This window comes from Chaetura pelagica, unplaced genomic scaffold (assembly GCF_000747805.2).
Source record: "Chaetura pelagica isolate M959 unplaced genomic scaffold, ChaPel_1.0 scaffold108, whole genome shotgun sequence".
Classification (NCBI taxonomy): Eukaryota; Metazoa; Chordata; class Aves; order Apodiformes; family Apodidae; genus Chaetura; species Chaetura pelagica.
Window position 1 is genome coordinate 3,685,195 of NW_009970718.1, and position 20,173 is coordinate 3,705,367.

The following is a 20,173-nucleotide window of genomic DNA, read 5'->3' on the forward strand; positions in this document are numbered from 1 at the left end:
AGGAAAGTCTCTAAATAAAATAAAATTAGAAGTTTGATACTAATGTAGCCTTTTCCTGTCATCTGAATATTTAATTTATTTGCAGCTTGCTTTTTAATTAAAATTGTGTTTCCTGGTTTGAAGAATGGTTCCAAAAGTAATAATTACAAAGTTGAGCTGCATGGTTATATTGATGACTGGAAGGTCTGTTAGTATTATTTTCATAAGTCCACTGTATAAAGAAATCAATTGTATTACAGAAATTCTGTCAAAATTGTACTGAATCCAAATGACCTTTGGTCCTGGTGCAATTCCAGCTGTAATTTTCATCTTGTTCTAGTACTTTTGTAGATCTCTTTGTCCAAAACAAACTAATATTAGATTTTTAGTTATATCATTACATCATTATCAGCACTATGCTTTTAATAATTACATAAATTTTTAAAGTGTGTTCCCTTCAAAGATCTCAAAGTGCCATACAACACCAGGGAATTTGGCCTCAGGATTTAGCCCTCAATGCATTAATGCTCTGGACCAACACTTCCGCCATTTCTCTTGTGATGGCTTGACTAGATTGGCAAAGCTCCTGGAGAAGCAGCTTCCACTTCACTTGCTGCTATCACTGGATCCTCTCCCTGAACAAGATCAGTTAAAGAAATTTTCTCCAACTGAGTAATTTCTTTTCAGTCCTTGCTGACGCAGCCCAGGAGGCAGAATGCCTGCACCATACTGAATGGCTGTGTTGAGGGACATTCAAAAGGGAACACTACAAATTACCAGTGTGAGATGGAACTAGCACTCTTCCGTGCCCTCTCAGCTGGGCCTGTCATTGCCTCTGCTGCCAGATCTACCTGCATCGTATTTCAGGCCAAGGTAATGAGTTTGGCTGGACTGATGTTTTACCAGTACCACTTCTGTGTACCTGGTCCTTCAGTGCTTCCCGTGACAGAAGGACAGTCCAGGGAAATTGCTGACACTGCCCAGAGAGTTTCTAAGCTTCAGGACATGCAAAAAGAGCTGCAGATCCTTCAGATTCATGCTAGCAGAGGAGGAATAATGGCTGTGTTTCAGTTACTTTACCTGAACCATCATTGATTCTTGTAGCCTGCAAGCTGATAATTTGTCCACACAAAAACTGCAGACTGAGTAAACACCAGTTTTTCCCTGTGGCAATTTCTGGCCTGTTGAGTTTTTCTTTTCTGGAAGTCCTGTACTCTGCAGCGTTTTCCAACCAACTTGCTTTCTTACACAGCCCATTATAAACTTTTTCAAAAGCGGTCTGTAATGTGAAATCCAAAGTGCTTATATTCAAGCCTTAGGCAGAAAGCAAATAAATGTATCTGTATTCTTTAGAATGTACTTACAACACCATTTACCTCAGGTTTCTCTTATTAAAATATAAAAGAGTAGATCTAGTTATTTTTATGGTTGCACTAGGAAGTAAGGGATTTATTCTATGTCTGTGTAAAGCTGTATGGAAAACTGGGCCACATGGAGGTGGGGACGTGGGGGTGTCAAGCAGTGTCCAATACTAACGGGGTATTTCTCATTTGGTCTATCTTCTGGATAGTTACTTTGTTTTTGGAGTTTTGGAAGCGACGGCAGGCTGAGCTGGAGTATGAATGGGACACAGTTGAGTACTTAGAGCAAGAAGAACAAGTTCGCCCAGAATATGAAGCTCAGTGCACTCATGTAGTAATGAATGAAATCACACAGGTAAGGAATATTTAATAACTTGTGATGGCTACTGCAGTAGACATGTTGTTAGAGGACACTATGAGAATGGTGAATCTGAACTGGAGATGCAGAAATCAGCGTTGTTTTGACGAGAGATGATAAGATGGTCTGGAAATAGTGAACTTAAAAAGTGCAGTCGTGTGGGAGGGAATTTATATGTAATGGTAGGCACCTTAAAGTAGCTGCCTGCTTGAGGAGCTTGCACTGATGATGCCTCTGTGTCATAAATAAACAGAAGTAGGCATCAGCCCCAGCTTAGGAGACTAAGTAACCCAGAAGAAATTATTCAGTGCTGCTGCCAGAGGCAAAGATTACAGAGCATTTGCTATCCTTGCCTAAGAATGCATCAGGAAAAAAAGGGTGAAACAGAGGGAAAAATGTTACATTATTTATTATGCCAAGACTGTTTTTTTTTTAACCAAACATGTTTCTGTTTGAAACATGTATAAATAGGCATTGTTGCTAAGTACATGTGGATACAATTATGATTAATAACAGCAAATTCATAGGGTCAGGGATAATCCCCATTTCAATGAAAAAGGATTCAGATTTATGAGGATGTTAGTTTATATCTCTATTACACATTTTTAGAAGCTTTAGCATCTGTAGCTCACTTCAGCTCATCTTCACTATTTATTATTCTCTGTCAATATATTACTCTGGCATTTATCTGGTCATTTGCATTCCTCTCACAGTCCATCCACATTATACTAATGTTTATTAGAGGGAACTTGAAAAGTTTCAAAATTCATTGCTGTAGTTGAAACTATTCTATATAGATCTTCTTTTTTATGTCTTGTAACACGAAAAAAAAAAAAAAAAGAAAGAAAAGCAATTGGTTCTGTTTAAACGCTTATAAACCTATCCCACCTTTAGTATATTAAGTCATAGCTAGAATGTTCCTTTCAAACAGTTCAAATAGTGCAGAATATGCTGAAACATAATGATTTTGATCCTCAGAGATCCCATAAAGACTCGGTGAATTTTCACACCACTATCTTGAGGTAGGCATTTTCCTAGGGAAATCCATTCCATTGTTCCTGTTTTGAAAAACAGAGAAACATTGAGAAATACAGAGATCCAGTATGAAAATTCTAGTGCCTGCTAATTTTAGAAAATTAGGTTTGAAAGATAATGACCTTGAATGCCATGATCAGCTATAAAAGATGGGTCAATTGAAAAGGACAATGTACCCTATCATAGGTGAAGTCAGTAAGAGCTGAGGACACTCAGCCTCTATAGAAGTCATTTTTGTCTTTGAATGAGCAGCCAAAAATGACACCTTGAATCAGACAAGACTTTTGAAGTAATGAATAAATGTGAGTTGCCAAGATAACAAAGCAGCAAAAGAAGCACAACAAGGGACTTCCTTCCTTTTTTCTGCCCTCAATATCAGAAAGTGTTTAACTGGAGCACACAGGAAAAAAAAAACACCGAAAGAAAAGATTGGATTCATCCTTGATCTGTTTTGAAATCTTTTAACAGCAAGAAGAACATGTGCCATACACTGCCTGTGGGAAGTGCATACGGATGACTTTCTGCACAAGTGCAGTTTTCTTCTGGGTAAAGTTCTCCACTTATTCTTTCACCTCATTAATTCACTTCTCTAGTGTCTAAAAAAGATCTTCCTGAATCGAACAAAAAGTAACAATGGAACAGGTTCAGTTGGGTTTCCATCTGATATATAAACTAACCCCATAAAGGCTGACATTAATAAGGTAGCTGAAGTCACCAAATGTTCATTACAGTCAATAGAAAATACGTATCATAATATCCCGCAGCTGTAGCTTGTGAGTTACTCTTGTAAACATGGTCCATTGATTTTTCCTTCATTAATTTAAGACAAATGTCTTTGCTTCTTGGGGAAGAGGGGGAGCAGGGGAAAGACTGGTTTATATGCTCTCTTCCCTGCCAGTTTCTATACTACATGTTCCAGCTGTTTCCTTCAATACCGTGTCTCACAGTCTTGGACCTCTTTCAGGTTTTTTGCTTCACTTAACAGAGCAAAGCTGGGCGCTCTCTAATCTTCCAGAACTGCTGCTTTAATTACAACTAAAACTTGAAAGCAGTCCAGTCACCCACAAAACATGGTGAGCATGCCCAGAGAGGTTGCCTGGAAAAGTTGAGTGTTTTAGCATTGCTGTGTGTCCTCCTCGCCTGCAGCACAAACAGCAGCTGGAAAAGACCTCCCCCTAGGTGACAGGAGACAGATTGAGACAGGGTGGCTGGCAGCCCAGGAGACCCTCACTGTTAATGCATCTGAAACACAGAGGAAAGAATACTGGCTTGCTGCTGGATGTAAAGAGGCAGGACTTGAGGTTGAAGGGAAGATACTTGTATTGTCATCTGTGTTACTGCACTCTTATGTTGTGTAGGGTAGGAGGAGGTAGGTGTGGTCGTGGCAGTTTGCAGAGATAATGAAAAAAAATTTCACAGATTTAGGGACTTCAATCTGAATAATAGCTAGAGAACTAGCAAGACATAAAAGTAGGAGGAGAAGCAGAAAAAGAGGAGACGGCAAGCAAGATGGGGTGCATAGATCATTATTAAAACTCCTGCAGATTACATGGCTTGGCTTAAAATTTCTCTTTTCCTTCAAGGGGTCTGTGGTCTGTAATGTTATTATATGAAAGAGGAGGTACAGCCCACATCACACTCAATGCAGATTTGCTAGTACATTTGCCATCCTGCCAATTGCCTGATGTCAAAAGAGGGAGATTTCTTCCATCACGTGCGTCAAGGCATAAGATTTGATTACACATTTCATTATCTTCGCTCGCATTGGTACGAGCCTTGTTATTAGTCATAAAAGAGACCATCTCTTTTCTCTCCTGCAGATTGAGTGTGCTGCATGCAAATAAGTGTTCTTTTATGGATTCTATATTTATTGCCTTCTATCTTACTTGATCATTCTTGCGATGGAATGACAGGCAGACAATTGGTTTCCTTTTGCCTATTGTAAACCGTGTTTCAAACTCACTTTTTCTTAAAGCCAATGGTGCAACATTAACATCTTTCTTGCATTTCCTTGGCAGATTCTTTTGATTATTGCTTCAGTTATTGGAATCATTGTCTACAGACTCTCGGTTTTCCTGGTGTTTTCTTCAACGTTGTCAGAGCGCATCAGGGGGACGGAGACGATCCGCAAGTACCTGACTCCACAGACAGCCACCTCAGTGACTGCTTCACTCATCAGCTTTATAGTCATTATGGTTCTCAACATTGTCTATGAAAAAGTGGCCATCCTAATTACTGACTTCGGTATGGCACTGCTGTACCTCAGATAGAAACTGTGGGTAAAATAGCAAGAAAAACACCATATATGTGTTTAATGGGAGCTCCAATAAATGAACACCTCTGCCATCTAGAAATTTTCAAATACAGGTTTTCTCAATAGCAAAGGAATATTCTGCTCTTTGCCTGAAAACTCCTTATGTAGACAGCATGAAAGAGAAATTGTTTACAGTTTCTTGCTTGTGAAACAGACAAAGCAAAGCAAATTACTATAATAACCAAGCTTTATGAAAACAGATCAGTAACGCATAACACATTCAATTACATTAGCTTTTGTTTGTAGGGAGAGTAGCTATTTTCTTCCAAATAAATGAAATAAGGTCACTATTCCAAAGCTAGATACCACTCCTATGTTATTAAATAGATAAACAGTCACTAATGTTATTATTCCTTATATCCAGCCCATCAACATTAAGGTAGCTATTTTACTTTAAATATGTGAAGTAGTGTAGTGTTTTAATATAGTTTAATTTGATACTATTTCATCAGTTCAAAGTGTTACATTTGCATCTTCCCTCAGTGTGCTGGATTTGGGCGTTTCTTTTTCTCTGAGTTATTGGAATTTTTGCTTCTTCTTTTTCATCATTGTCAGGGAATAAGTTTGTTCCTTTTTATAACACATATAATTTTAGAATTAGAAATAGTTATAATATTCATGGGGATTATGTACAGTCTAATTTATATGCTCTCAGTCATATTAAGAAATACATGGCATACACATACTTTTCCAGCTGAGGCTCTAAAGCAGCTTGTAAGTTACCTGTAAGTTTTCTATTTTTTAATTTAATTTAATTTTTTTAATTGCAGAGCTTCCAAGAACACAGACTGATTATGAAAACAGCCTAACCACAAAGATGTTCTTGTTCCAGTTTGTCAACTACTATTCTTCATGTTTCTACATAGCCTTCTTTAAGGGCAAATTTGTAGGTCATCCTGGAAATCCAGTGTATTGGCTAGGAAAGTATCGCAATGAAGAGGTAAGAATGTGTGATAGTGTTTGTGTTTAAACAGCAGGAGCCACGAGTCTAGTTATCCTGCTGCAGTTAGGAGTGTGTAACATAGTTGTACATATTTAACCTGAGGATCCAAAAAGCGACTGCCTCCCAAGCCAATTGCCTCCTTAGTAACCGCTGGCATAAAGGAATATGACATGAGACCAGCTGGGCTTAGAAATTTATTACCTGTACCCAGACAAGCTTACTTACACATGGTTCAACAACCTGTGAATCAGCACAGAGAGGAAGGGGAGAACATCAGTAGAAGCATTCCTATTCCCCCTCAGCTGGTGACAGCACAGTACAAAGCTGCATAACTTCACCTGGTATTCCACTCTTTCACTAAACCCCTGTCGACCTGCCACATATGACCATATGTGGCCTAGAATTGATGTTTGAGTACGTTACTGGAAGGATTTGTGTAAATAGTCTTCTTGCATTGCTTTAAGAAATGTTACAATAAGAAAACAGGAATATATAATTTTAAATGCTTCATGCATGCCCAAAAGGTTACCCAACTTCAAAAACTTTTCATGTGTCTTTCAACCTTCAGTGTGATCCAGGTGGATGTCTCCTCGAACTCACAACTCAGCTTGCCATCATAGTAGGAGGTAAAGCAATCTGGAACAATATTCAAGAAGTGCTTCTTCCGTAAGTTCAGACAATTAAATAATCTATTTTTTTCATATTTCAAAGGTACTGCTTTTACTTGATGTGTTCAGGCACTTGGTCAGTAAATTTGATAGGTAGCTATTGTATTCTATAAGAATCAGACTAGTCTTTTGAGGCCTTTTTAGACAGTTTAGGTATTTTCAGTCTGATAGCTCTGAGCTCCTGTCTCTGTCATTCTGATTGATTTTAGTTGCAATCAGAAATGCTTCTTTCCTCTGCAAATCAGTCTCCAGGTTTCAGGTTAGATTCTTAGAACTGAGGCAACAGAACTTCTAAAAATATTAAACTGCATGCTGTTGCTTAATATTGAGTGGAATGATTTGTTAGTAAACATTGGGCTTTAAAAATCATGTGTAAATTACTAATTTAACTGATTAACTTTATAATCGTATTTGACATTCATAGCACCTGTATGTTCTCTGTCAGTGGGGGAGATTTCTGGAAGGTCAAGTTTTAATGTAAACAATAAGCAAAGTGCTAAACCACCAATTCTCTCATTTTAATTTAGTGTAAGATACTATCCAGGACTCTGTTCCTTCTCCCAGGACTTGTTTTTTCTTTTTTTCTTTTTTCTTTTTTTTTTATGCCGATATGTGGCACTTATGTTGCTTAGAGTAGGGAACTCCCTGTTTTCTCATGCTCTCCTGAGTGCCATAAGCACCAACCCATGGCACTGTGTTCCCTCTAACTGTGGTGCTTCCAAACCCATGAACTGTGCTTCTTGGCTGCAGTGACCCCACTTCAAAGTGTGTTGCAAATACTGTGTAGGGTTGAGGCTTGGGTGCTCTGCTGAGATACTGTTCCTCCAGACCTCAGTGCTCCATATATGCCGGACCTGTAGACCCCTCTTTCTTTTCAATATCTTCTTTTACCTGGGGAAGGGTCCTTGGACTGTTGACACTGTATTCCATAAAGCCTCATAGAGAAGCTGTTGAAGTATGGGCTGGATGAGCAGAGAGTGAGGTGCACTGAAAACGTGCCAAATGGGCAGGCCCAGAGGGTGATGGTCAGAAGCATGAAGCTTAGTTGGAAGCCAGTCACTCGATGTGTATGTAACCCAGGAGTCAGTACCGGGTCCTGCCCTGTTTAACATCTGGATGAGAGGAGAGAGTGCACCCTCAGCAAGTTCGCTGATGGCACAAAACGGGTAAGTCAGAGGGTTGTGCTACCACACAGAGAGAACTTGAAAGGCTGGAGAAGTGAACTGACAGGAACCTCATGGAATTCAACACCAGGAAGTAAAAAGCCCTGCACCCAGGGAGGAATAACTCCATACACCAATATATGCTGGGGGCCACCCAGCTGGAAAGCAGCCTTGCAGGAAAGGACCTCAGAGTCCTGGTGGACACCAAGTTCAACATGAGCCAGCAATGCTCCCTTGTGGCAAAGCAGGCTAGTGGTATCCTGGGCTGCATTAAGAGGAGTGTTGCCAGCTGATGGAGGGAGGTAATCCTTCCCCTCTACTCATCACTGGTGAAGCCACACCTGGAGTAGTGTACCCAGTTCTGGGCCCCGCAGTACAAGAGAGACATGGACATACTGAAGAAAGTCCAGCAAAGAGCCATAAGGATTATTACAGGACTGGAAAACCTCACATATGAGGAGAAGCCAAAAACCTGGGACTGTTCGGTCTGGCAAAGAGGTGACTCAGGTGGGATCTCATCAATGTATACAAACACCTGAAAGACAAGAGTAAAGAAGAGGGAACAAGAATAATCTCAGAGGTGCCCAGTGACATGACTAGAGGTGATGGCTAGAAACTGAAACACAGGAGATTCCCTCTGAATATAAATAACAACTTTTTACTGTAAGGGTGACGAAACACTGGCAGAGTCTGCCCTGGGAGTTTGTCTCAGTCATTGGAGATAGTGAAAAGACATCTGGACATGATACTGAGGTCTAGGTGGCTCTGTCTGAGCAAGGATGGGTTGGGCCAAATGACCTCTGGAGGTGCTTTCCAACCTCAACCATTCTATGTTTCTGTTGATTTTGTGAATGGAAGGAATTAATCTGTCTAACCACAGGCCTCCATTTAACCTGATTTTTTGTTACCTTGAATTTTATGTGGTCATTCACCTGTACAACAGAAGTATAAATCACTATGATTCTGACATATTGCCCTTTTACATCTTATTTATGGTTGTAAATAACTGCTTTCAGGACAAGGCAACAGATTATACTCATGTTTGAAGGAAATTTTCAGTAATTCCAGAATAACTAAATCCACTGTTTAATGCTGCAACAACACAAATGTATTTTTTTTTCAATTTACTAAAACATTTAGGTTATTTTACCAATGTTAGTGGTCTTTTTCTCCCTGGCTGATAGGTGGGTTAAGAATCTAATCGGAAGATACTGTGCAGCTGCTAGATCAGAAAAAGTTGTTCCACGTTGGGAACAGGACTACCACCTGCAGCCCATTGGAAAACTCGGACTGTTTTATGAGTATCTGGAAATGGGTAAGTGGCAGTTGAGTTGGATTTGCTATTACTGCTGGATACAACCATGCTCTAAGAAAAATCTTAATACAAGCAATGCTTAAGAAGTTTCTAGAGACAGGAAACATGAATGCTTTCCAAGACAAGTTTTGAAGAACCATTGTAGATCATTTGGCAGCTTTTATTGAGCAGCTACACCTCAATCCATTTTATAACTAGGAACCAGCACATGACTGCAGGGAGGAAAACTGCTGCTGCTTTAACCCATTCCCTGAGAAGAGCATCCGAAGGCAGACCACTGCCACGTTCTGGTGTTGGACATCCAAGCCCTGTCTCAGACTGCTCTGCCAACAACCTGCAGTCACCAGTACTTGTCCTTGCTCTCTCAGGAGCTGGCAGATCTCCGATTTATTGCCACCATCCATTCTGTCACAACATTGCCAGCATACTTGTGGCAGCACCTGGACACCAGTAACATGATTGTTAGTTTGGGCTTTCCAGCACAGCTCTGAGACAGAGAGTCATTAGATTTCCAAGTCTTCATGATGAAGACATAAGGAAGAAATGGACGTTTAAATACCCTGAATAGTTCCTCTTGCTGTGTTGTGACTTGTAGCATTTTTGTGTCCCTCCACCTAACAGGATTTTTAAGTACTATCATGCTCCTACTTTCTCATACATAAGATTTGCTAGGAATGCAGCTACTCTTGTCTCTCCCTCCCACAGTTGGAGTGTATAAAGTATATGTGCTCATATATGCTCATCTCCTGTAAGTGAAAGCCTCATCAATGTATGCAACCTCTCCCTTTGACAGTTATACAGTTTGGCTTTGTCACTCTGTTTGTGGCATCCTTCCCACTGGCTCCTCTTCTGGCTCTTATTAACAACATGTTGGAAATCCGGTTGGATGCATGGAAGCTGACAACCCAGTTCAGGCGCATGGTCCCGCAGAAGGCACAAGACATCGGCGCCTGGCAGCCCATCATGCAGGGCATAGCCATCCTGGCAGTGGTCACCAATGTAAGTACTGGGCCAACAACTGCTGAACTAGCCTAAATGAATTATCAGCATCAGTCCCTTAAGATTTCAGCTCCTGTGAAATAGGCTCTCAGTTGCTTTTCAGGTGTCTTGGAAACAGAATAGGGCAACTAGCTAAAATATTATATCTAAATAAAAGCAATTTTACCTGAGTGGCTAGAGTCTTCAGAAAGATCTGCTATATATACAGACTAGTTTTAGGTGTCTATTGCTACCTATCCACGCACCTGAGGTTAATCGGAGCTTTGCAACCTTTTTTCACTCCTATGTGCTATGCTCCTCAAGGCACTAAGGGAAACATGGGGCCCTCAATGTGCAAAAGAATGCTGACAGCTTGGTTTTACTCTCTGTCCTCCTTGACAGGCACTCAGCCCCAGTGTTCATGAGACTGTTAACTGTGGGCATGTTTCTTTTAGCATCACCCTTTTTGGAGGTCTCACCCTTTAAAGTCAGAGTGACAGTGCATTTGCCACTGACATTGGTGGGGCTTCTAGCGTGTGAAGGGCACAGCACCAAAGACTGTTACATTCAACCTGCCCTGCTACAAGTTTTGTAAGGCACCTCAAAGAGATCAGTGTTTCTTGCTAATGAAGTGGGGCCTATAAAGCCAAATACTAGCTCAAATGCTAGGAGCTGTTTTCTTCCTTTAAGTGTGTTTTTTTTATGGTTTGACATCCAGGATCTCTAGTACAAGCCATCATTTTTTCCTTTCCCATCCCTTCCTTGATTTTTCCTTAGTACACAGAAACTGTTTCTTCTTTTCTGTGTGACATGTTACAGCTGATTAGACTTGAGTAGTCTATCATCTTCCCCTTCATGCATTAGCTTTGGAACAACTGCTAGTTCTTTGCAAGCAGCTCTTGCACAAAACTGTCAGTTTTGCCACTTGCCACTCAGGCACTGGACTTGCTGTCGCATGATAGCAAAGCATCTGTTGTTGATTTGAAGACTGATTTCAATTAGTTATGGTACAAATGGAAAACTGTATGCAGTGAAGTCTGGGAAGCAGAGAATGTGCTATTTGTTTGTAGTTCTCCAGTGCAATACTCTGAAATGCAGCCCATAATTCCGGAGCAAAAAAGTTTTTCCTTTGAGAGGACAGCGTAGGATTAGCTTTCATATTTCTGTTCTTGCAGCTCTCTGGAGCACATCTGGAGATCATTCTGAGAGAGGGAGGAGAGTGGGATGGGATTCAGATTTAGGATTATGAGAGACCTGGGGTCTGGCAAAAAAAATAATCAGTAAGAGCAAATATAAAATTATGTAAATACCATATTCCAGCATCATTCTGAAAGATGCACAGAAGCAGCATCAAACTCATTTGGTCCAAACGGAGAAGGGGTTTTTGTGCCTTGCTGTTCAGATGCTATTAGTTCATTTATGGTCTGACTGGATGAGCTAATGAACAGAAAGTAATTATATTTAACTAAAACTTTCTGTACTTGTGCTTCAGTTAAAAACAGAGCAATTTAAGTGTGAGGTCTCTCTGCAACTGCAAGACACAGTAGTATATATTTCTTCTCAGCCAAAACCACCTACTCTGTGTGTAAATATAAACAACACGTAATTTTCACTTCATTGCACACTGGCTTAAAAACAATTTTTAAAAGTGCATGCCAACTGCATTTGATTTAAGCCAGAATCCAGTATTACAAAAAAAAAAATTCTTATCCTTGAAAATTTTGAAAAAAATTATTTTAGTCTTAGGATATCTCCCTTTTCTTTCTCATAAAAAAAAATCAGCTTTCTGTCAGCCAAACTCAACTGTAACAATATTCTAAAGAACCAAATATAGATTTTGGACTCATGTCTCATGTCTTTATTCTGCTGCTTTTGTCTTAACTAGAGTTTAGGAGGTACTTCAGGGTAAGCCAAAGGTAAGTTCTTTATTTGGGCTTTCAAAAGATAAGACATTAGGATAGATGTTCAATATTTAGCTGTGATGCTACTTGAAGTGGGGCTGGTCTTGCACCCCTTCTAGCTCCTTGCCCTTTCATTTTCTTGTCTTTTCCCCTTGATGTTGTCTCTTGTGTTGTTTTGGCAAAAGCACATTTGAACCAGAGAAGCAGGTCAGGGAGTGGATCCAGCCAGGATTCCCCACCAGATCAGTGCCATGATCTGATCTGCTGCACATCTGCATGGGTGCATGAGTGACTGCTAGGAGCAGAGGCAGGAGGGATACTGGTTGTTTTAGCTAGCACTGCCACCAAAGTGTTGTTTGAGAAACCGTAGAAGAGGTGTCTGCATTTTTTTTCATCCTTTCTCCTCTCTCCCCTTCCCTTTTTTTTACAACAGCTAAAATTATCTCCTCAGGTTGGGACTCTCTTGTTGTGAATGCTGCAGGAAGGTGTACAATTTTTTGCCCCATCTCATGAAAATACAGGAAATACAGACTGCATTAATTGCAGGCTGGCATGAAGGGGAATAAAATACAGATATTAAGTAGGTCTTACACTCCTCTGATACCCATTACTGCTTAACTTTGCCCCTTCCTCTGTTCCACACCTTTACTACAGCCTTTTTCTGCTCCTTTTATGTGTATCATCCTGTGCCTCTGATCCCATTAGATCCCTACTTCACACTCCATATCTCTGCCCTGGTTATTTCAGCCTTGTTGTCAAACATGGTTGTTTTCCCCTGCTGTGGAGCAGAAGATTTCTCTTTCAGCCCTGGGGTGCAGCTTGTTACTCCTTCCTAGGTGCTGGGCACAAGAGGTGCCTGCCTTCATGAGATGGCTGGGCAGCCTCTTGCCAGGCACTCAGTTGTGGATCTTGCCAGTGGAAAGTGTTCCTCACAGGAAAACCTTTTGAATTTGCAATAGCAGAGGAGGAGAGTGGATTAAACATAGCTAACCTGTCCTCCAGAATAGGATGTTTTGGGAAGTTCATGAGTTTAGAAAAGACTTCCCACAACAAACCCACGGATCCAATTTCCTACCCAGTTGGTGACTAGCAGGCTGAGTAGGGCAGGGAGTCTCTGGGGAGCAAGATAAAAACAAATGGTCACGTCATATATAAACCAGGACTATGCAGCTGCTGCTAAAAAAAAAAATTATCTTGGCATCAAGCACAGTTTCCACATGTACTGACACCGAAACACATGAGGCAACATCTTCCAAGATTAATTTGGGTGGCCAGCACCTCAGAAAGAGTGGGATGTTTCCAGAGCCAGAGATGGATCTATATATATAAAGTTATTTAATTCTTTTACTCAAACCCCAGGCTTCCTGGTGAAATTTAGTTTTCTCTTATTGAAGGACTCTTCCATTGTTTCCATGAGTTTCATTAGGCAGGATTTCTTTAAGCATGTCAGAAGTACATCTTATAGAAAGCACGTTTGCTGAAGCCTTCCTTAGAGCACTTTTAGGTGAGTTTGGCTGCTGACCTCCACTGTATGTTCATGAGGAAAGCAGTGTATTATAGTATAGCTTTTTTAAGGCATCCAATAGAGCTAGCATAATCTAAAAACCATACAGGGTGCACATTCCAGAAAGAGATTGTTTTATGCCCATGAGTGACTACGTGCTCATTTACAGAGGGAACCACTGGCTGGAAAAGCACATTCTATTTTTAGCTCATACTGTAACTTTTGCAATACTAAGCATATGGCTAAGACATACATTTTAAGGCTTATTGCTTAAATGCTACTCTGCTTTTTTGTCTTCTTTTTCTGAAATGCAGGCTATGATAATTGCTTTTACATCTGACATGATTCCTCGTCTGGTTTATTATTGGTCCTTTTCAGTTCCTCCTTATGGAAGCCACAGCAGTCATACTATGAAAGGGTATATAAACAGTACACTTTCTGTCTTCAATATATCAGATTTCAAGAATGCAAGCAAGCCAATTTCCCCCTGGTTTGGGAACCAAACGACATGCAGGCAAGTGTCAAATAACCATTCTTTTCCAATGAGAAAAAGAAATGTATTTTTAAATATTTAAACAATCTGATTTGATTAGCAATACCCAGTAAGAAATGTAAAAACACAGTAAAAGCCAGCATATTTTGAATGGCAGAAGTGAGCAGAAATATTCACCCATAAGTTTGTGCTACTCAGAAAAATCTTAGTTTATTTTGTTTTTCTCAGAATTGATAGCTTTAAAACAAAGCAAAACAAGGGCACTTTAGCTTTTTATAATTCTTAGTACAGTGGGGGAAAAAATACAACAACAACAACAAAAAAACAACCCACGAGCTAAATATAGCAGCAATGTAGTTGTAGTTTTCCCATTACTGTACCTGAATACATTAAGCGGGGACATGTCTTGCTCCATCCTCTGGCCATAGTGCCTTACTGCAGAGATGCCTGAGACAGTTCCTGACTTCCCTATATCGCCTTCAGATACCGGGATCTCCGCTACCCTCCTGGTCACCAGCACCAATATGAGCATAACATATACTACTGGCATGTCATTGCAGCCAAGCTGGCTTTCATCATTGTCATGGAGGTAAGTGTAAGCGATTTTGAGTGTGACATTTAAACTTCTCTTCCCTCCATGAAGACAAGCCTTCAAAGATATTCTGTCCAGGCACAGCTATCAGAGCTGGCGATGTGTGCCAGCCTGGGCAAGAGCCTGGGAGATGCATTCATTTCTCTTAACAGATGACATGAAATTTCAATAATAATAACAACAACAATAATAATAATTAGGGAATAATAATAATTAAAAAAAATAAATAAATAATAATGTCCTGTTAAGCCTGACTGACATTTTTTCATTTTCACCTTCCCCAGCATGTCATATACTTTGTGAAGTTTATTATTTCATACGCAATTCCAGACGTATCACAAAAGACCAAGAGCAAGGTCCAACGTGAGAAGTACCTAACACAGAAGCTCTTGCATGAGAACGACCTCAAAGTTGTGAAAAAAAACATGGGGAAAATAGCTGACAAAATTATCAAAGGATTAGACAGCACTTTCCGACCCAAAGCTGAATAAGTATTTTTTTATATTAAATAACAGCATTTAGCCAACTAATACCTGTCCAGATATTACCAGCAGTTAATCAAACACTTTGGATTAATTCCTTTTACTAAACATTGTTTCTTGCAACTGTTAATCTGCTTATTTACTGGTTTCCCTTGGATAAATGCAACCACTGCTACTCAGATAAGAGTTAGCAATTTTTTAAACAGCTTTAGTAGGGAGCATTTTTTTAACATTTGAAGATAAACATTATTTATCCTCTTAAGATGATGCAGAGTAATTTTCAAACACCTAGAGTGCTTTCCACTTTATTTACACATCAACTATTATATCTCTTGTTTGACTTGAATAAAACCTTAAGAACAAGAATCATTTGTTGTCAGAATACCATCATGTCTTCTGAAGAAGTTTTGGTTACTTGCTAATGCAAATCCCAGCTATAAAATGAAGAGAAAAAGGCAAAACATGACAGACAGAGAAGGAAAATACAACTCAAAATCATGTTGTTAAGCCATTGGAATTGACATCCTAAGCGCTGTTGTGTGCTACACTGATTTAGCTATGCACACTGAGACTTAAACGGATAACAAGATATTTCAATTAATCATGGACTTGGATCACAAGAAGCACCAGGACTCTAAGCCCATCCTGTTCATCAGTCTCTGTGTAAACAGGAGAAATGCTTTTGAAATCAATGCATACAAACTGACTTTACAGCACTCTGAGTGAGTAGAAAACTCAGACATTTTATCCTTCCCCAATCAATGTAGTTTCATTAGTTCACTTGACCATTCTCCTCTGAATGACTATAGCCTTGAAGATCTCCTACCTGTAACAGTAATGAGTGTTAAAAGTCTTTTCATGTACTAAATCAATACTTTTGGAGGGCTGTCTTTTGCATTTCTCCCACACCAGGGGCACCGTGCTCTTCCCTGATAGTTTTCAACATAGATAGAAAGTGCAGCTGAAACTGTTGTGATTCAACATTGTGAGTTGAAGTGCGTTCTGACAAGACCATGAATCTGTTGAAACTGGAGAGTGGAATAAACCATTTAATATGCCTTAACCATGTTATGTACCTTTAAATAACTAGGAAGGATGTTAGAAGTGTGGATGTGTGTGCTAGAACCATCAGTCATTTTCAAATTAAATTGCAGATCTGCTTGGCTATTTTGGCTCCAGTGGCAGAGTGGGAGTTAGGGAATTACAGATTAAGCATGTTGTATGTAGAGCTCTGTTTTATCTCTGCAGCAGTGGTATTCCAGATTGTTAACTTGCTTTTTTTTTAAACATTTTTAGCAGACCAATTTCTACAAATTCTGAAAACAAAAAGTGTGTTAAAAAAGCAAAGTGTGCCTGAACTCTGTAAAGCAGGTATAATTTTGTATTCTTCTTAAATATAATAAATATGCAGAATTTTTAGGCAGATTATTCATATAGCTTTTTACATATTAAGAAGTTCATTTGCAGAAACTAAGTAGCATTTCTAAGATGCATCCAGATCCCAGACCCCATAAAAAATCAGAAGGAATCAAATGTTTGAATTTTGTAGTGATTTCCAAACACTAACTGCTGTGTACCTCAAGCCTAGTCTTTGAAACAGCAACATTTGAACCAGAAGCAACAACACGAGGGGATTCCTTTCAGCAGTCATGATACACGAGCTTTCACTCAGCAAGACTTTGCTTAATTGCATGGAAGAACCTGAGATAAAAGCTTGGTTCAAAAATCAAGGAAAGATGAAAGAAAGAAGCTCACAGGTCCCAGATAATTGTTTGCATTTCTGACACTGAATGACTGAAGATTCCTTGTTACAATGCCCATAAAAGTTTGTGTAGACACCACTTGAAGAAAGGAAAAAAAAAAAAAAAAAGATGCAGGACAGAAGAACATGATAGACTGTAACAATAAATGGCAGCCAACCAGAGCAGAGATGGAACCGGTGCTTCTGTTGTCCTGAAAGCTATTCAGCACCACTTCCTTGCACAGAGAATTCTACCCTTTGCCATTTTGGTTTTGGTTTCATCAGAATCATGACAATTCTTTAATTTACTAGGAGGCAATATTAATTGAGCAGATGGACAAACACTCACAAGTTTCTAAACAAGACAGAATTTCTTCTCAAAATAGAACCCCTCAAAACTGTTTTGGCCTTTTCCCCAGGTCGCAGGATGGTTTGGGTTGGAAAGGACTTCTGGAGGTCATCTCGTCCAACCCCACTGCTCAAGCAGGTCTGCCTGCCCAGGTAGAGACTGCCCAGGACTATCTCCAGATAGCTTTTTAATATCTCCAAGATAAACACTCCACAACCCCCTGGGTAACCTGTGCCAGTGCAGTGCTCAGTCACCCTCACAGTGACCAAGTGTATTTTGATGTTCAGAGGGAACCTCCTGTGTTTCCATTTGTGCCCATTGCCTCTGGTCCTGTCACTGCACAGGATACCAAATTTCTGTTAAAAACAAATTTCTGTCCAAAAAACTTTTCCATGGAACGATGTTAGCGAAGTACTCAGGGCTTCCCTGTGCAAAATGAGTTTGGTGAGATAGGCCAGTCAGCTCCTTGCAGACTTGGAGCTTTGCATTTCATCTTTGAACTGGCTGCAGCTGTGTTCAGCTAAGATGTCATTTTCATTTCCCCATCAGTGATGACAGTGCCAATGCCCCTTTCCAATGGGGTGTCGAAAGGCTGGGGCAAGCAAGGAGGTATCCTGTGATAAAGGAAAAAACAAAAAGCATCACAAAATGGACCATTTCAGGTAATGATTTGGTTTTAAGGAAGCATTTATGGCTCTCTTTGAGAGGGAAAGAAATGAAGAGACAAAGGCATTAAGTGCCTTACCTGGGGCCACATCGTGAAAAGTGGCAGAGCTCAAGGCTGATTTTCAGGAGTGCTTGGTCTTCTGCTTCTTGTATGGTTCCTGTGATTTCTCTCAGTTGCCCCTTTCTACAGTTTCCTAAAGGGGAAGTTGGCCCTCCGTGTCATCAAGAGTTTATAGTCTGGCCTTTAAAATAATGACCTAAAAAAAATAAGTTACATGAGCAAAGCATGTGCACCTGTGACTTGGGCTCCTCCCATACTATAAATCCTCACCAGCTCTGGGTGTATTTCTACATCACCATTTTTGTTCCCATCAGGAGTGTGCTTTTCAAAGGAGCCTTCCACTTGTCCCAGCTTTCTGGGCAGCAATTCCCATCACAGACTGGTGTCAGGGCACATGGACTGGATTCCTCCTGGTTTAACCTGAACCAGAAGGCAGGTTTTATGTATGCACTTAATGCACTTAATGGTGTCTGACAGCCACAAGTCCAGAGAGCTAAAACCAGAGCTAGGCTGAAGAGAACAGGAGTACTGCATGAGCATCACCAGTCAACATCAACCTTTTGCTCCAGTGATTTCCTTCTGAAGTGCCTTTGCTAATGTAGCTGTGACATTTCATTTCCAAAGACATTTTATCAGGAATTCAGTTCAGTTTGCTGTATGCACAGTGTTATTCACAGCACGGTTCTGAATGAGAGAGAAAGAAGAGGAAAACCAACAGAGTGCCTAATAATCACATTTTAAGAGTTGGATCTCTTAAGCAGTGCAATTACTGTAGCCTCTACCTCCAACTGCTGGAATGTGTTTTCCTTGTACACGGGGAGCTCTGCGCAGGCATCAGAACAAAATGCTGTGGGGGGCAGATGCCAACATATGAGTATTTTTAACTTCATTTTTTCTAGGCTAGGTTACTTTAATAGTATTTTAAGATCTGCTTGAATGGAAAATTAACATTTGTTTCAAACTATGAATCAATTTTACTCTTTTTTACAATTTATATGTAGGCTAGACTTTTACTTTGTGTAGATTTATTGAAGTCAGGGTGAATTTGGACCAGTGACCATTTCATTGCCTTAACAACCACCACAAATTACAGACTGTTGCCACTGTTTTACACTCTGTGTATGTTGATAACATTCACAATGTAAGAATGTATTTTTTTTCTAAGAATGTTTGCTATTCATTTTTGAATATTAAAATGTCTTTATATTTATTGTAATTAAATAAAGTTTATTTTAAAATAACAATAAACCTGATGTTTATTAGCATTGGTTTTTCCATGAACAACACTGCTGCTGCCAAATGCCACATTTAAATTATTAGAATGTCATCCCTGTCTTATTTCCATATTTCTCATATTTTTCAATATTTTTCCATTAAATTGTTACTAGCACTGAAATTTACCTTCTGTTTTTTTCTGCATCCTTTAGATGCAAGTCATTCCTTTCAAAACCAAGTTGATGACAAGGACCATTATGTTCTAATATAAATAAACAGCTCAGGTCTTTATATCCTCTCATTCCTGTCACTATAAATCCTGTGATATATTTCAGAATAATCATGTATTTCTTCATCTGCATCAAGTCTGTGATGCTCCCACCCCTGGGCAGTCCACTCTTTCTGTCTCTCCCTACTATACGTCTGTCCATCCATCCATCCATCAGTTCTATTTCTGCTCTGAGTCTTCCTCTTCACTTCAAGGAATTTTTTTTCTAAGACTTAGAGAACAGGAAGGTTAGAGAGAAATTTTAAACAGAGACCTTCTTTGTATTGAAGTGTGTTGCTTTTTTTCCCATTGCTGATTCCTAAGATCTGCTTTAAGTGTAGCTTCATGATAGTTGTGGAAGTCATGGAAACCACTTCCAACCTGTCTTCTGCTGACTAAGGCCTTTATGTCAAATAGATGCCAATACCCAAGCTGTTCTGCCACTCCCGCATCAATTTTACTTTGTCAGAGGGAGAACAAAAGGATCTTCGTGATGAAGCATAAGACTGGTTATTTCCCTACAAGCAGAAAGATATAGCATCATCACAGACTAAATTTATATGAGGACACTGTGTTTTTAAATTGACTGATACATTAAAAACCCTTCAGGGAACAGGCTTTAGTATTTTTCTTCTTAATACACAAATAGCCAAAGTAGCACATCACTTCTGGTGTTGCCTGCTTAGTTTTAACTCATTCTGTCACAGAGCAGATGAACTGCACTGATTTTGACTACCCAGTATATGCCAGATGAACAGAAGCTGTGCTCTGCCCCACCTGGTACCCC

At 39.8% G+C, this 20,173-nt stretch overlaps 1 protein-coding gene across 1 annotated transcript in view; it reads left to right on the plus strand.

The window, feature by feature from the left end:
• The window catches only part of ANO6 (anoctamin 6), a 119,497-nt gene extending 104,402 nt beyond the window's left edge, over positions 1-15,095 (plus strand). The window contains exons 11-20 of the mRNA XM_010006303.1: positions 1,550-1,695; positions 3,202-3,279; positions 4,752-4,977; positions 5,818-5,987; positions 6,559-6,656; positions 9,006-9,136; positions 9,930-10,135; positions 13,834-14,033; positions 14,496-14,601; positions 14,889-15,095. Of these exons, the coding sequence (XP_010004605.1) occupies positions 1,550-1,695; positions 3,202-3,279; positions 4,752-4,977; positions 5,818-5,987; positions 6,559-6,656; positions 9,006-9,136; positions 9,930-10,135; positions 13,834-14,033; positions 14,496-14,601; positions 14,889-15,095 (1,568 nt within the window). The remainder of the gene's footprint in view (positions 1-1,549; positions 1,696-3,201; positions 3,280-4,751; positions 4,978-5,817; positions 5,988-6,558; positions 6,657-9,005; positions 9,137-9,929; positions 10,136-13,833; positions 14,034-14,495; positions 14,602-14,888) is intronic.
• Positions 15,096-20,173: the final 5,078 nt, after the last annotated feature.